Source organism: Arachis duranensis, chromosome 9, assembly GCF_000817695.3.
Source record: "Arachis duranensis cultivar V14167 chromosome 9, aradu.V14167.gnm2.J7QH, whole genome shotgun sequence".
Classification (NCBI taxonomy): Eukaryota; Viridiplantae; Streptophyta; class Magnoliopsida; order Fabales; family Fabaceae; genus Arachis; species Arachis duranensis.
Window position 1 is genome coordinate 8,565,379 of NC_029780.3, and position 18,347 is coordinate 8,583,725.

At 32.0% G+C, this 18,347-nt stretch overlaps 2 protein-coding genes across 3 annotated transcripts in view; one reads left to right on the plus strand and one right to left on the minus strand.

Annotated features, from left to right (window-relative positions):
• Positions 1-642: 642 nt before the first annotated feature.
• LOC107464446 (3-hydroxyisobutyryl-CoA hydrolase 1) lies at positions 643-8,447 on the minus strand. 2 transcript variants are annotated; one of them, XM_016083361.3, is made up of 14 exons: positions 8,154-8,447; positions 7,658-7,738; positions 7,133-7,201; positions 6,819-6,882; positions 6,504-6,583; positions 6,321-6,404; positions 5,230-5,314; positions 4,638-4,723; positions 3,664-3,785; positions 2,421-2,481; positions 2,205-2,306; positions 1,863-1,964; positions 1,727-1,768; positions 643-1,037 (listed from the first exon to the last, which is right to left on the minus strand). In XM_016083361.3, exons 1-14 carry the CDS (start codon positions 8,184-8,186, stop codon positions 897-899), a joined length of 1,152 nt encoding a protein of 383 aa, XP_015938847.1. In that variant the 5' UTR covers positions 8,187-8,447; the 3' UTR covers positions 643-896. The 2 variants fall into 2 exon arrangements, with proteins under 2 accessions (XP_015938847.1, XP_015938846.1); XM_016083360.3 differs by having other exon boundaries at positions 2,421-2,484.
• A 5,509-nt stretch (positions 8,448-13,956) lies between these two features.
• LOC107464507 (non-specific phospholipase C3) overlaps positions 13,957-18,347 on the plus strand; it is an 18,304-nt gene continuing 13,913 nt past the window's right edge. The window contains exon 1 of the mRNA XM_016083429.3: positions 13,957-14,676. Within this exon, the coding sequence (XP_015938915.1) occupies positions 14,015-14,676 (662 nt within the window). The 5' untranslated portion in view covers positions 13,957-14,014. The remainder of the gene's footprint in view (positions 14,677-18,347) is intronic.

Here is an 18,347-nt window from a genome sequence, read left to right on the forward strand (position 1 = left end):
ATTTTTTTCAGTCAAAATTTAGTAAGATACTGTAATTTAAACTTGCAATATTAGTATATTAATAGTGAAATGGAAAAAATATAATATTATATCAAAAAAAAATTTTAAATCATACTTGTAATTTATAATTGAAATCATAATTTAAATATTTTAAATGAGATAATTTTATTTAGAGAATTCATAATTTAAACATAATTTTTATATATTTAATAGCTACATTCAAGTTAATACACTTAATACCATATTAAAAATAATGAGCAATACACGTCATATTATTTATTTATTAATTAAATTATTACAATTCAAATTTATTTTAATAGATTAATTTAAAATTATCATTTTAATCTTACCACGTGTATGGCACGAGTTATTATACTTGTATATATATAAACATGATTCGATTTAAAAATTATCACATATTAGTGCATATAACTTAAATAAAATTCAAACACTAATTTTTCTAAATAAATATTTACTTCTGTCTAGATCGTTAATTTTGGTTGCAACTAATATAACTTTTTGTAGATTAAAAAAGATATATTATACATACTTCTAATTGCTTAATTAAAGTGAGGGATAATTGATAATTAAATACTTTTAGCTAAAGCTGGAAGAAGTGAGTCAAACTGAATCCAAATTAGATAACTCAAACTTGCTACTCTCATATCATTTAAATATAAGCTAAACATTTTATCTTCAATCTATAACAAATTTAACACCAAATATATTTGGAGAAGAAATATAGTGATAAAACTACACAAATTTGGAAGTCCTACATCATTTATTCTTAATCAAACATCATTTACAAGCCTAATACTTATACCATGCCAATCCATATAAATCGCCAAAATAAACATTCAAGAATCCATTGAACACTGTAATGAGACAGGATCGTCTTAAAGCTTTGAAATAACATATGGAGGCAAATTGTTGAGCCTCTCGGGAAGCTCCAAATCCTTCCATCCTTCATCGTCAAGCTTCGAGAAGTAACCGTCAACATCACTATCACTTACAAGCTCCAATCTTGAAGGCTCCCACTGAAAAGCATCATTGTCATCAACAAGAAGAACAAAGAATCACCATTTCAAAGGTCAATTACATTTGCCTCCTCTAAAGTTAGATGATGTTACTTCTGTATTCATAAATTATGTGATACTTGGTACCTATGTATTTCATAAAATAAAATCTGATACCGACTTTGGCTTTCCTTTTCTTGAAACTAAATAGTGTTTTAATATCTCTCTATGATAAATACAGAGACAGCAAGTACGATAACTTGTTTGGTAGGTGAGATAGATATAGTCATATATTCTGAATTTCACACTTCTGTCTCCATCTCTACTGTCTCACCATCTCCATATTTGTGTGCCAAAGATAATTTTCATAGACTAATGGAGGCTAATGGCCATTGTAGACATTACAAATCAAAGGTGGTGTATGCATTGTCACCTTAGGAGAAATTAGTGCAATTTTAATCATGCTATGTGAAGACAAAAGATCAGCTACCAAATCAGCTACTCGTATAGAATACATGTTAAATACAAAATGCACATTAAAAATGAGTTAAACAATACATATATTTATATACAAATAAATGGTGGCTGATTTGGTGACAGATTTTTTTGTGTGAACATATCATTTTTTGTGCAGCTTATCCAGACATGAAGAAAGTTATTATTTATTAATATATCAGAAAATGTGATAAGAAATCAACAAGGTTACTCACCTTTGGCTTTCTGTCTTTATCTATTAGTATAGCTCTGCAACCCTGCACCAAGGCATAACAACTATTGAGTAATGCATGGGAAAACAATAACTAAAGCTCAAAATAAAAAAAAAAAATGTATAGGAATCAACACAACCTCAAAGAAATCTTTGCTGTAGCGTCCTTGCAGAACATGACATACAACTCTATAGTCGGTAACAAGGCATTGACCAACACCTTGGAGTCTGGCTTTTCTAATCTGAAAAGGCCAACAGAAATACAAAGAAATGAATACAACATGAGAAGATAACAATGGAAAGAGATATCTTGATATGTGTTGTTCTCTAATCAGGCAAATATTCTTTTTTTCGGTCCCCCCCACAAAAAAAGGCTAGACGGAGCTCTTACTCTTGTGACTTTATGTAAGCATCTTATGTGACATATTGAGCTTCTTTAGATGACATAAAATAGAAGTATTTAATGCTTTCTGGAGAAATACCAATTTAAGAAATACTTTCAGGCTTGTTGGAGAAGCTTTCTTCAAGGTTTGAATAGTGGCAGAAGCCCAATTATCAGCCTTATTATTCATAGCTTCCATCTCCTATAAAAAAAAGACAAAATTATTGTTGCTAATCAAGAAAGTTTGTTCTTGATAATGCTGAAAGTTATTTATCAAACAAGTATTTTTAACAGCAGAACTTAAAACATGACTTACAAGATAATATAATATTTCTTCAACTGTTTTTCTAGAGAAACACCTATTGATGGCATCCATCCTGCTATAAAGTGACCATAATAAGCATTAAGCATGCTTTATCATTAAATAACAATAAAGAAAATAAATAAGCACCATACTAACAGATTGGATTAACAAAATTAAAGTTGGAAATATTTTTTGTTTTTCAATACAACGGTTAAATCCTTCACATTACCTTGATTAATATATAGAAAAGATTCCCATTTATATATTGGGAGGGTAGGTAGTAAGATGTTGAATGTTCAAATCTCTGCTGCTCGTAAGCAGAGAATAAATTACAAACGTTATGAAAAATAAAACAAAACATACCAAATATATCATCAAAAGTACATTTTAACATATAATTATAGTAATGAGATCTTTTTTATATTCCAACTGAACGGAATTCCCACATATGCACTTCACCGCAAATTTGTTGCAATAGAATCAATTTCATGTTTTCTCTATGGAGTTCAGCAAACTCTAATATAGTGTCACTATTTATCATTTCCTTTCTCGGTTATCTTTTCTCAAGGTTGTTTCCTCTTATGATACAAAAGGGCAATAAGGGAAACAACCAGCAAAACACTGAGGAACATGTGGCTCGGATCCACAAGTAGTAGAAATGGGCAAGGGTCACAGAACCAAAATAACCAACTCCAAGCTCAGAGACTGTGGTGACCAAAACGGAAGAATACAGCTATAGTGGCTTCAAGAAATTAGTATGCCTCTCGTTGGTCACCACAAGCTCAGAGACTATGTGGTGACCAAAACGGAAGAATACGGCTATAGTGGCTTCAAGAAATTAGTATGTCTCTCGTTAGTCTTCCATCTCTGGAATTCTATTTCTCTTCCCCATTCCTGGCTTGATACATCGCATTTGTTCATTTTGCAGACAAATTGCTCATGACTCAAGAGTAGTAATGTAGTATAAATCAGTTTTGTTCCTGAAGATACCCTTCTTCAACTTTCCTATCACCTGTTAGTTCACATCTTCTTCTCTACAGTTTCTTGAAGTTCCTTATCAATCTTGTAATTACTACATATTGGTATTGGATTTATACCTGACTTGATTTTTGGTTTGAGTGAAACATTGAGGAATATATTTTACTGAAATCACTGGGTGAATAGTTATCAACAGTGACATTTCCATTCTTCTATTTCTATCACTTTCTATCTCAAATAAAATTAATTCATTCTCGAACGGATATTACATACAGACCTGTGGTAAACACTGTCCTCTTTCAGGGAAGGTTGCTCTGAGTACTTATCAATGATTGCAGACACTGCAGTTGCGTCATTGTTTTCTACCTTGTACAATGATTCTTCCAGTAACGGCAATTTCTGTTCATTGATTATAAAAAGCAATAAATCAGGAAAAGTCAGAAAACATAGGATTAAATCAGCAAAGAAAGAACTACTTATAGACATGACATCACAATAATGTAAGATTTGCTTTGTTTAAAATAAATCTTCCAGTAGCTAGCTTGGATAAGTTTTAGGAACAAATTTTTAACAAGGATTCTACCATGGATGAGTTATACAAAACCATAAAATGGCATATCAAATTTAAAAACACAAAGCAATGGATTGATAAGCAAACTCCTATGCATCAAAAGCATTTAAAAGGTGTCTTTAATAGCAAGAATAGGATTCGCAAATTACTCTTCTCTTATTGGTTACGATAGCTGATAGAAACTTAATTTAAACACTTCACCTCCATATATAAAGAAGGATTTCCTTGGTGTTGTATTGTAGCCATGTTGCTTAGCAGGAACACACTCTGCTCAAGTATTTGTTTGAAGGTACATAATACTATACACAGGAATTATATCCCCAAGAATATTATACCCAGGAATAATAGTCCTGAATACTGAGGGAAAAAAGCCCCTCTTTTATGAGTATTGCTTATATTATTCCCAAGTCACTATTCCCAGTCCAATTTTACATACCTTGATATAAATATACTATTAGGTAATAGAGAATGTTCTGACTCTAAGAAACAAATGACAAGCATCTCTAACTTCCTAAGGTTAACATCCCATGGGTGTGAAACCATTTTGTATAACCATTTTATTTCAAAGCTACAATAAATTTTCAGCAGATTAACATTCTTATAACTTAAGGTTAGATATCTAGTTAACAAATGCACAGATCATCAGAATAAGCACAAAATTATAGTGAAAAATAGCATACTGATGAAGGGACAAAATGTGTTGCAAGACCACAAGTAAGCATTTCTGCGCCATCCAACCTAGCACCTATGAGACCAACATATTCTCCTGCAAATCGTTTTCATTAGAAAGGAAAAAAGGAAATGAAATGTTATTACAATTTCTCTGTTAGTCATAAAGAATGCTGAGAGCATTAACAATTCCAGCCTCCTCTCTCTCTCCCCCATACCACCAACAAAAGAAAGAGTAATGACACATGAACCTTATCTATGAGTTTGCCACCACCTCTTGATCTTTATAATGTAAAAACATAAAAGGAAATAAGAAATGGAAAAGAAGAGAGAGAAAGTAAAAAAAAGGATGATGGTAGTTAAACCCATAAATATGGATTCATGCTCATTATCACAAAAGAGAAGGTAACTCTAAGCATTGATGACATTAACTGGACAATAAAAAAAAAATTTGATATTAATTGGCTGATAAAAAGTGTCACCGACGTATGCAGCAGAATTCATAAGTGTCAAACAGTCAAAAGATTAAAAATAAGTAAATATAAATAAAATATAGTAAGAACCAATTGAATTGATAGAGGATATAAGGTGTAACATGCATACCGAAAAATCCAGGCAATCTAGACAAGAAATATGAGGAACCTACATCAGGAAATAGACCCAACTCTGTTTCTGGCATTGCAAAAACCTGCAAATAGTCCACCAATATAAGTCCATCATGAAGTTAAAACAAAAATTCATATTAGAGAGAAGAGGAAATAGTAAAGAAATGACGAAACTAAAATATCCACAAATATTCCTAATGATACTGAGCAATGATATCAGACATTTCAACATAAATGATATCAAAATCTCATTAAAAAATCACTCGATTTGGGTGACAAAATGAGAGGCAATATAAGGTTGTGAGTTATTAAACCCTCGAATTCCTTCCTGACCTGAATATTGCAGAATACAAGTGGGGTATGGATGAGTCCCAATTTGAGCTTTGAAATTGAACAGTGAGGTAACACTAGATGCTGGAGAGACCCAGCCCTCCTAATTCTATTCCAAATTCTCCCTTTTTGGATGCCCCCACATCAACCACCCACCCATATTTTCCCTCATCCTAATAGAAATAATAAATCCTCACCTCTTCCCATTAACCTGCCAGCCAGCAGATTAAGTTATTAGTCCCTCATGGGTCACACGCCCCTCCTCTCACCCTCCCAGCCTTCCTACTTTTCCTATTATACACCACACTATAGGCCTTCCCAATTTATCAGTAGCAAGATTACAAGGGATAGTTAACGTTATTACCCAAATCCCCATCACCGTATACATTACGATTGCTAACATAGTCCAAAGTTCAACCCTTTTTCCTCTCATTTTCCTATACGAATTTTAAATTCAACATATGGCTGAACGGATATGTGCATTGTCCACCATTCAGACTCAAGGACTATTGCATGATGGGGAATTTCGGGATACAAACTAGTCATGAACTACCTCATAGCTTAAATTTTTGGAAAAGATGGTTGATCACATTCAAAATACAAAATATTCCAGAGTTTTTAGTTTATCATAACATACTTGTCATTTAACATACCCTGGAAAGATAGGATAAGATTCATCATACTAATCAAATTAACAGCTCAACTAGAATTTGAAACCACATATAGAATTCAGTATTTAATAGCTTATTTGAAACTTACTGTTTTCTCAGTAGCTACACGAAATCTACCATGTATAGAAGCACCAGCACCACCTCCCATGACAATTCCATTAAGAATTGAAACCTTCAAAAGTTTTTTTTTTTCCCAAAACAAAAAATGTACTTTAATGGTACGTATGTTAGATTAATGAAAGTAAAATGTTGCTAAATAAGAAAAACTTACCTGTGGCTTACTATATGTTGCCATCAAGTAATTCAATTTAAATTCATTCTCAAAAAATTTTGCACCCAACCTCCAGTCACCTATTTCATAATTGCAATATGAATACTATTAGTTTTGCAATGAAATTGGACCCTATATTTTAAAACACATGCAAAACAACTTGATTGAATACTCTCTCTCTATTGAACAAATGCAAATATGCAATGATTCAATACAGTGAATAGTTTTCATATCTAATCAGCTTCCTATATCATACTTTCTCTAATAAAATTCCTCCTTTATCAATAACAATTAGAAAATAAGAAGAGAACATACCTCCTTTCACATCACGAACAACAGCTGAAACATCACCACCAGCACAGAATGCTCTGCCATTTCCCTGATGCAAGTATCCACAAGACATGCCAAATTCTCTTAGACAATGAGAAGATCATGATACATATTCAACTATGACTATATTTTCATCCGTGACTCTTCTCTCTAATTGTAAATTTGGAACACACATTTACATATATTATTTGAAAAGTATAAGTAGCTTCTCTTAAGAACAGATTCAGTAGTGTATTCATCATTATTCCATTCATATTTGTATTTTTTAATGAGCTCATTAAAAAAGAAATTCAAATTACCTTCATGATAACCAACTTAATATCAGGATTTCCCTCATCTTCTAAAAAAATTTCCAGTAGCCGAGATACCTGCACGAAGAAGACAGAAAAATAACACAGACAAAAATAAGAACAATGAAATGTAAGCAGAACTACATAACTTTTAAATATACAAACAAAAGTTTTTCCAAAGAATTCAGATAGATGTTTATGGAAGAAGTCAGAAGTCAGAAACGATTTTCAGTTTCCTAATATGTTTTCTTGGGAAGTATACTTGTATTTCATGACAAGCCAACCTCATGAAGATAACAGAAAATGCAAGGAAACAATTAGAAAACATTATGACTTACAAGTCTATACAAAAATTTCACAATCAAAGAAGATAATTTTAAAAAGAAAGCTCAGCTCAAAGGTCCAAGTGTTTCTAGTAACATTCAAGCGAAAACAATTTATCAGAAAAAGCATTCAGCAAGTTAATTGCCCTATAAACAAGTGTTTAATTTCAGATGATAATGCATTGTGCAACATCATAGTGGATTGCTGTACCATATAAAAAGAGAGGGCATTCAATTGTCTTGTCCTGTTCAGTATGATAACCCTTGTAGACGACTTTTGCTCTACCAAAACCTATCAAATTAAAATGAAGTATTAAGAGACAAACTAACATTTTGAAAAAGAAAAAAATAATGAAAGGAAAATATTAAGAACAATAGTTGAAACATCCCAAAAATGAGAATTAATCAGTAAAGTATCACACTTTGACACAAAATAACAGAAACATCAAAGCAATTAATAACTATGCAGAACAAGACCTATTCAAGTTAGCACCAGAACCTATGTGAAGCTTCACACCTCAGATTGTGTAACTGTTGTCTTGAAATGGTGTGTGGGTGAGTTAAAAACTAATAAAACTAATTGAAAGCCCACATTTCAAGTGGCCGGTGTTGAGGCATGGAAGATGAGCAAAATTGGGAGTAGGTAAAGTGAAAAACGCTGAAAATGAGTGAAGAAAACAAAGAACTTTTAAGAGAAGATTATGAACCTGATCATCGTCGGGTTTGGTGTAAGAAGCCATAACAACGATGTGTTTTTTCTTTATTTCTGGAACCTTGGAATCGAATTGCAGAGGATATTGCAATTTGTAAAGTGAAGTATCACGTGATTGTTCTTGTCATCAACCAGAAAGCAGTGAGAATCGCGAGTTAACTCGCGGAATCGGACGAGTTTGGGATTTAAGCTTCCCCTTCGGTCGTGATTTTGCTCTTGGAGTTTGAGGGTGCCGGAGAGCCACGGAGAAGAAGATCGAGCCAGAAGCTTTGTTTGCTGGCCCCACTCTAAAATCCATGCTTATATTCGGTTTTACAGTTTTGCACTTTTGCTAATTACGATTTTGCACTAACTTTTCAATCAACTAAAAAATTTCCCGTTTATTACCTTGCTCTTCAATTGATAAGAAATTTAGACTCAGTTTCACTGAACAGCTCAATTAAGTTTTTTATTTTTTAAAAATATGATAAATCAATATAATAGTAGATGAGAAAAAAAAAGTTAAGAATCTGGTAAAAAAAAAAAGATAAATATTGATTAATAATTAGAGTTTAATTTTGATACACTAATAATGTAAAATGTTTTACAGAGTCGTACAATTACGTTCGTTATTTTGAACGACTACTCACGTGATTAATGTAAAAATAGTTATTTTTACTGATATGACATCGCATAATTGGATGTACGTATAAAACTATTTTATCTGATAGCGCATCAAAATTAAATTCTAATCATTATTGACAAAAAAAAAGTTAATACCCAATTTCGAGTAAATTATTATTTTTATCCACAAAAAAATTAGAACGCTGATAAATTTATCCACAGAAAAAAAATAAAATTAACTTTATACTCATGAAAGATGATTTTTTGCATACAAAATTATATAAATCTTAAAAAATTATTTAAAATTATCAAACTACCCCCTAATATAACATAATTCTAACTTCTAATTTTATTCCACACCACGGCTCCTCCAATTTTAAATTCCACCACCACCCAACTACCACTCTCATCCCCGACTACCGCTATCACTGCCACCGTCACCATTACCATCACCACCATCACCATCTCCTTCTCTTTACCACTACCATCATCACATTATCTCATCTCCCTCGAATCATCTCCAACGAGCCCATCCTCTACCTCATCTTTGGGATGGAGAACTATCACCGCCTCGGTCTCAGTTGGCCTTAGCTCCAGCATCGAGGCATCAAGATTCGACAAGTTGTTTGCGAATAATCCTTTACGAGTGATGAATTGGGTTCTTCAGGATTAAACCGTAGATCCGGCAAGTGAGGACTTCGGCAAAATAGGTGATTACTTTGCACATGGTTACTCCAACCTGAGATACGCCAAGAACTCGATCTGCTTTATGAGTGCCTTCGCAAGAGGTAAGTTGTTCTAGTGGACTGCCTTCGCACACGCCATGAGTGTGTGAACAAATTGGATTCCATTGTGAGTCAACCAAGATGAATGGCTGAGTCGAGGACGACTCGGCGGGTGAGGGTTTCACGCGCTTGGAGGAAGGAGATAGAAAATTGGTGGTGGCGGCAGTGACAGTGTATATTGCCTTGCCTGCGATGGACTTGAGGTCGTAGTCAGAGAAGAAACTATCCTCGAAAGTCTTATCCAAGGAAGTTGTAATGGTGAAGGATTCAGTTTGGGACAGGAAGGAAATGGAGGAGAAGGAGTCGACGGAGTGTTACTACAGTAACGGGGGAGGAGGAAGAGGTGGAGAAAGATATATTAATCAGTGTTCTGAAAATCGGACCGGACCGGCCGGTTCGACCGGATTAATCGAGAACCGGTCATTTGGCCGGTCCGATTGATCTCCAAAATTGTGTTGTAGAAAACCGGTTAAAAAATCGATCGAACCGACGGTTAACCGACGAACCAATCAAACCGAACGGGTTTTTTAAAGGCCCGGTTCGCTATGGACATGGAGACGGCGTCGTTTTGCTCGAAAATAAAAAGGCAAAAAGCAACATACCCCCTCCCCCTTCTCTCTCTCACAAACCCAACCCTAAACCCTATCAGAGCATAGGAGCATGCTAGGATCCCTCTTCTCCATTGCCGAGATACTCTCCATCAAACAGAGGCTGCCGTCGCCGCCGGACTAGCCTCAACCGAGCCACCCACTTCTCCCATCGGCGTCACTCACGTGCGCAGAATCCACGGGCACGTTCGTTTTCTTGCCGGTGCTCTTCGTTTTCAATCGCAATCCTTTTCTTGTCATCACAGTGGTTCGTTCTCCTCTCGACATCTCTCTTCAAGCTCTCTCTCTAACTTCACTCTCTCTCACCCTCACCCTAGTCGCATGCATTGAGGAATCAAAATCAGAGTTCATAGCCTTAGCCAGTACCCACACTCACCCTCACCACCTTCTCCATCGTCAAAAACTTACGTCGGCTCCGGCGTTCACACAATCGCGGTTCTCTTCCTGTGCTGCCGATGTTCTCTTCCTTGATTGGTGATTTTGTTAACAGGGGAGGTTGTTTTTGTTGAGTTAATTACTGTTGATTATTGATAAATTTCTGAGTTAATTTTGTATAGTCTCCAGTCTTCCATTGCTTCAATTTCATTTTTGCGAGTTGATTGTTTTTCTGGATTAACTTTTTTTATTGTTGTTTGTTGTTTTTCTTAGTTAATGGTTATGCTTTTTGGTTAATTAATTTCTGAGTTATGTTGTTCTGTATTATATTGGACAAATTGGATTGAATGATCTGATAATTTTTTTTTGGCAAGAGAATGTCAGATTCAAGAGATGGACATCAGTTTCTTCGAAGTTCTTCCAATGTTCCTCATTCCTTTCCTTTTTTTATTTAGCTGGTATTAGATCTTTTGTATTAGGCTTGTGTTAGTTTTTTGTTGTTTTTGGACCTTGACCTTCCTCATCATCCAGAAAAAGAAAAGAAATTAATGTTTTCAATTTTTTTTTATAAACTCTGATGTTTCATGAATATTTAATAATAAATTGTAGGTAAGTTATATATTAAATTTTTATTTTTTAAGTTTTTTTTCTTTTATATTTAATTAAATCGGTTCAATTACGGTTCGATTCCGGTTGAACCATTAAACCATTGAACTAGTTACTCGACCGGTTCGATTTTCATAACCTTGATATTAATGAACACAATTTTAACAGAAAAAAATACATGTCCATCTATGATAACAATCTCAATGTTACTTTTTTTATGGGTTTTTGTTGATTATCGTTTCGAGCTAGTTGGAGATATTTGTTGGATTGAAGTGAACTGTGTCGTTCAAGAGTTGGTGATGGCGGTGGTGATAGAAAAAAGAGGTGACAATGGTGATGTTGCCATATTGATAATGATGACAATGAAAGTAATGGTAGTAATTGCAAATAAGAGTAATAGTTGAGTAGTGGTGATAATATTTGAGATTGAAAGAATGATAATGTAGAATAAAATTAAAAGTTATAATTAAAATATATTAAAAGATAATTTTAAAATTTTAAATAATTTTTTAAAATTTAAATAATTTTGTATGCAAAAATTTATTTTTTATAAATATAAAATTAATTTTATTATTTTGTAGATAAATTTAACAATATTCTAAATTTTTATGAGTAAAAAGAATAATTTACTCCAATTTTTCCCTTAAAACTATGATATTTGCCGGATTGAGATCACTTGTCTCATTGCCATTTTCTTTTTCATGTCCTACCACACATTAAGAATTGGATGTATATTTATTTAAATTTTTATTCATTATTAATTTAACGATTTTATAGGTTTATTTTGGTTTTTTTATTTATATAAATATTAAAAATATTTTAATTTCATAGTACGCATAGCTAATTTACGTGAAGCATTTGCGAAATAAATTTTACTATCATTTCAAACGTAGTGCCCGCAAAATAGATTTAAACGTGTTAAAACCATTTCTGATGTGTCGTCCATGAAATAGGAGGATCCCATGTCTGCTTCATCACCTGCAAAATAGGTGAAGCAAGGGAGCATAATAAACAAAGAACAAGAGTATAAGGAAATAGTAGAGTAAAAAAAAATAAAAAATAAAAAAGAATAATAAAATAAGTGAGATTAATTTTTTTATGACAAATATGTATCATCTTGAAGAAGAAATGAAGAATAAACGCCCTAGAGGAGGAAGAAGGAGAATGAAGAAGAAACTAGGACAACACATAATATAATGAGTTGTCATATGTTAAATTAGACTGGGCTGATCCAATATTTGTTTAGGTGAAACTCATATGCAGTCAACTTCACATGAAGTTGATAACTGAAAGCTATTAAATAAAACCAATTTGGGTTGGTCGAGTGGTCAGTTCACTCGTCCGTTTAAGCAAGTGCGGGAGTTCGAATCTTGCCAGCGACAAACCCTTAAATGGAGCTCCGATTCGCGATGGATTAGTCTTTGGCCTGTTTTTTTAACACTATAATAAGAATAATAATAAATATTTAATAAAATTTAATTTTTATAATTTAAAATTTTAATCTTATTTATTATTTAAATACTAATTTAAAAATTTATTAATATCTTTTTATTATTAATATTTTTTAATTTTTTAAATTCAAATTCTTTAATTAATAAATACAGATTAAATAAAATATTTTGTTTGTAAATTTTAAATTGTTATATGATTGCATCTTTACTTCTTTAGTATAGAAGTTTTTAAAATTTAAATTCCACTGTAAATTTAACATTTTAATTCTAACATTTCAATTCTAATTAAATATTTAAATTCTAACCATAATTAAAATATAACCATTTTAAATTTTAAATAACTTTTACGTAATTAACTAATATTTATTTAATTGTGTTATTATTTAAAGAGTTAAAATTTACAAATTTAAAAAACACTAATAAAAAAGATATTAATAAATTTTTAAATTATAATATTCAAATAATAAATCAAGATTGACACTTTAAATTATAAATTAGATTTTATTAAATATTTATTATTATTCTTATTATAATGTTAAAAAAATATTGGATCAAATCCAATCTAATTTAATATATGACAACTTATTATATTATGTATTGTCCATAGTTTTTTCTTCTTCTTCTTTCTTCTCTAGCACTGTTTATTCTTCATTTCTTTTTTAAAATACATCTTTTTTCTCTTTAAATTAAGATTCATGTTATATATATTTGTCATAAAAAAAATAATCTCATTTATTCTATTTTTTATTTTTTTTATTCTACTTTTTTCTCATACTGTTGTTCTTTGTTTATTATGCTCTCTTGCTTTATCTATTTTGCAGGTGATGAAGCAAAAATGACATTTTCCATTTCACAGACAACAAAGCAAAAATTGGACCCTTTCATTTTATGAATGACACATCAGAAATGGTTATAACAATTTGAATCCATTTTGCGGTGTTACTTATAAAATAGTAACAAAATCCATTGTGCAAATGCTTGACGTGAATTGACTATGCGTATTTTGGCAATATTTTTTTCGTTGTGCGTATTTAGAGAATTAAAATATTTTTAATATTTATATAAATAAAAGAGTTATGTTAAGTGTACATTAAAATTAGTCACTAAAATCAATCATATTATAAAATGTATATTGAAATACAGATATACATTAAAAATAAATTAAACCACATATATATTTATACATAAATACATTGGTAACTAATTTTAATGGCTGATTTTAGCATATAAATAATATTTTTTGTAAATAAAAAAACCGGTTTATTTTAAAGTAAGTGTCGGATTCTTATAGGGAAGACACATAAACTAAAATATAAAACCGTGTGACAGGCAGGTGATCTAAATCAATATTTACCCGCTCAATTATCTGATTATCTGATTATCTCTTTCTAAATCGAAGAATACACCAAACAGTCAACACACGCAAACATGGCTTCAACCAGCACAGGCAACAATGGAGGACACTCCAAAATCAAAACCGTTGTCGTTTTGGTTCAGGAGAACCGCTCCTTCGACCACATCCTTGGTTGGATGAAGTCCCTCAACCCGGAGATCGATGGCGTGACCGGTTCCGAATCAAATCCGATGTCTACCGCCGACCCAAACTCAAACCGAATTCAATTTGGAGACCGGTCCGCCAACACTGATCCAGACCCGGGACACGCCGTCCAGGATATCTACGAGCAAATCTTTGGAGAGCCATGGAGTGAGTCTTCGGCGGCGAATAAGTTGCCGCCGACAATGCAAGGCTTCGTCCAAAATGCGGTGAGGCAGCCGCCAAAGAACGGCGACGAGGAGCTGCCCCCGAGGACGGAGGCGGTTATGAATGGGTTCAGACCAGACCGGGTTCCGGTCTATGCAGAGTTGGTTAAGGAGTTTGCGGTTTGCGACAGTTGGTTTGCGTCAGTTCCCGCGGCGACGCAACCGAACAGGCTGTACGTACACTCTGCGACGTCGTATGGAATGACAAACAACGACACTGGGAAGTTAGTTGGAGGGCTGCCGCAGAAAACGATATTTGATTCGTTGGATGAGAATGGATTCAGTTTTGGGATTTATTATCAGACACTACCCATCACGCTTTTCTACAGGTTCGTCTTGTTCTTCTTCGTTAATAATTACTTCGTTGCTATCAGATTTTTTTTTAATTATTATTATTATTAAAAAAAAATTAATTTTGATGTCTATAGAATAATTTCACAAGCATATCTAACTACCTTTTTATATTAATCCCATGAATGCTCATTGCATCAAAATTAAATTCTATTAAGAGATACTAATTTTATAATTAGAATTTGAGTTTAACACTGGTAAATTAGGGGAGTTTAGAGTGAGGCTTAATCTTCTTTGAAGGGGAAACAAATCAATTTAGTTTAATTTTAAATTTTTTTTTGAAAAAATTTGAATATTAAAATATAAATATAATTTAAGTTGACAACATAAATAAAATTAATTTTATGTTCATAAAATATTATTTAAATAAAACTATTGTATGAATAAAATAAATTATATAATATATTAATTATATAATAAGTAAGATGTACAATATATATATTTAGAAAATGGCATAAATATTATTTTTCAACTAAATATATATATAACGGATGAAGAATATTATATACATTTTTGTGTATATCTCAGTGCGTAAAGTTTTCACAATGATATTAAATTAATTGATAAAAAAAATTAAAAATATAAATTATTTTTTGTTATACCCAAAAAAAAATATACACTTAATAATATACCAAAAAATAATACATATAATACAATTTCTCATTTAATCTAAGAATCTCAGCAAAATAAAAGACATAACAAAAATAAAAGCCTGCTCTAATGTTCAGGTGCATCTAAGTACACCTACCCCCAGCACTAGAAGAGTAGAAGTCATAAACAATTAAACATCCTCCATAAACAAACTAAAAGAAATACAACCACGAGGTCCACAACAACCCAAGAGTTACACACTTACACCAACCACGAGCAATTTGTTAACTAAAAGTGATTATATTATTCTCCTTCTTTATTAATTAAAGGTTTTTTTAGTAATATTAACTTCCTCAAATTAGATAGTTCCTACAATAATTAGGAAAATTGTCAAATGTAATGCTATACCGATGTTTCAGTAATTTTTAATCATCGATTTTAATTATAAAATATATATATAATATATATAATTAAAATCAACGATTAAAAATTACTGACATGTGTATTGATATAGTTAAAAGCTTTTCCAATAATTATATTAATAGTGTATGTATCCGTGTTACATACATTTTTTTGTATTTATGTTTAAAATATATGTGTTTAAAAAAATTATTATTAATATATTATTGTCATCTATACAAATACCAAATAATAATAATAATACATTTAACAATGACTTATATGTCTCATACAATTTTATTTTATTAGAATTATTTTTTAAATATGTGTCCTCAAAAAAATATATTACCTAATTAATGATATAATAATTTAATTCTTTAATTTTTAAAAAATCATGTATAATTATGATATAATTTATATAAATCACCTTAAATGTAATTAATAATAAATTAAAATATTATCTTTCTTGAGGTTCCTACAATAATTATATTATAAGTGTTAAACCGTATGGTAGTAAAACATTTTCAAACACACAACACACTAAGTTATAGTGAAATTTTTCCGGACAACTATATAATATTATCTTTATACTAATGCTGTATAGGTTAAAAGTAATTATTGTATGATATTGATTTTGATACATAAATTAACATTAAAGAATATTAACACATCCGCAATCATATATGTAGTATTGTTGTTGTACTGTTTACATAATATTTATGGGCGACATGCACTGTACCCTAAACTTTATTATATTCTTAGTAAATATAACCTTATTGGCTTACAGCTCAAAAGAAGAACAAATTTTGAGTATTGTATATAATTTAGTATTTTACTTACATCAATATCTACTTTAATATTATGAATTACATGTATAGCACTCAAATGCTTAACCAAAAATTCAAAATCAGTAAAATAATAAAAAATTTAGAATAATTATAACAAATGCTTATCCAAATCACAGTAATTATAATAGAAAAAGCAAACAAAGATAATGAAGATGATAACAAATGCTTAATTATAATCATATAAATTATATTTAACTTAATTCAATAATTATAACAAATGCTTAACAAAATTATAGTACACACAAATGGGATATTCTAGTCTTTTTACATAAACGGAGTTTAAACGGGTCTCCACGGGGCGGGGATCTCTATCCCTGCCCCCGCACCGTTTAATATACGGGGCCCCGTCCCCCGTCCCCGCGGGTACAAAATCGTCCCCATATCCGCCCCGTGACGGGTAAATCCCCGCGGATACCCGCCCCGCTGGGGATTTTTGCCATCCCTATTTGGTGGAATCTCTTGTTCCAAGTAAAATAATGGTGGAAGTGGGTTGTTACCAAGATTGCGAGAACCGGATCGTTCAATAAACCAATAAGGTTATTGGCTTAATGGTTTATTAGTTTGATTGGAGTTCAATCGGAGTTCAACCGATTTAATTAAATATTAATTAAAATTATTTAAAAATTTATATATAATTTTAAATATATAAATTTAATAATTTCTAACTTAATAAAATTAAAAATTTCACAATTTTAGATGATAAATTATTCATAATTTAATATTAGAAATTCACAAACAACAAATTATTAGTATACAAGGATAAGTATAAATATCACATCTTAATTGTTATTAGTATCTATTACAAAGAATATAATAAAAATCAAACAGTTGCAAAAAAAAGGCTAACCAAAAAATTATTTAGATTATCATTCTTTCAATGTACTGTTCTTGCAACCAAATATGATACCACCAAGTTGATTCTTCCTTAGATTTCGACAGAATGGAAAACTGGCCTCTTATTCTGGTGGGCAACAGGCTGTGTTTTCCTACTAGGAGGAGAAAAGATTTTTTCCACCGACAAGAATCAATGACATAATCAAGTGCACAAAAGATATGTATCATTCAAATGAGCAAAGGTTCAAACACCTTCGGTGCATTATGTAAGTGTAAGTTATCAATTATCAATAATCATCTAGTGGTTGTTGACCACTTTGTGATTGTTCTATCTTTAACATACAACAAAAAAAATCATGAACAAAATTAACTCAGGAAAAAATATTGAACAGAATCATTCAGCAACTCACAACTTAAACATTCAATAAACGACTAAATTCAAAATCTAAATCCAAATCCAAATCCAGAGAATCTAGAAACAGAAAACCTAACCAAAACAATCCAAAGTTAACCTCCAAACTAAATTCAAAACCACATGAGCAGCAATCCAACTCAAAACACAATCCCAATTTAGAAGCCAGAATCTTAGAAATTGAAACTGAAGAAGCAGTGGCTTAATTATTACCAGAGACAGGGCGAAGGAGAAACGGCGGTGATAGAGTAAGCTCGGAAGAGGATCATTTTGCGACAGCGAGTCCCCGAGCAGTGATTTCACGGAGGAGAGATGCGCTTGAAGAGGATTGAGTAACTGTTTGCGTGACATAGAGGAGAAGAGGATCGACGACGAGGACAACGACGGCACCCTCTGTCACTGCCAACGACAACGATCATAGAGGCGGGCTTTACGACGAACACAGAGATGGTGAACACAAGAGTGGCGGCGGCTGGGGGTGACGATGGCTGGTGGAGCTTCGCGACGAGCAGAGACAGTGAGGAAGAGAAGAGTGGAGGCAGCTGGGGGGCTGACGGTGGCTGGG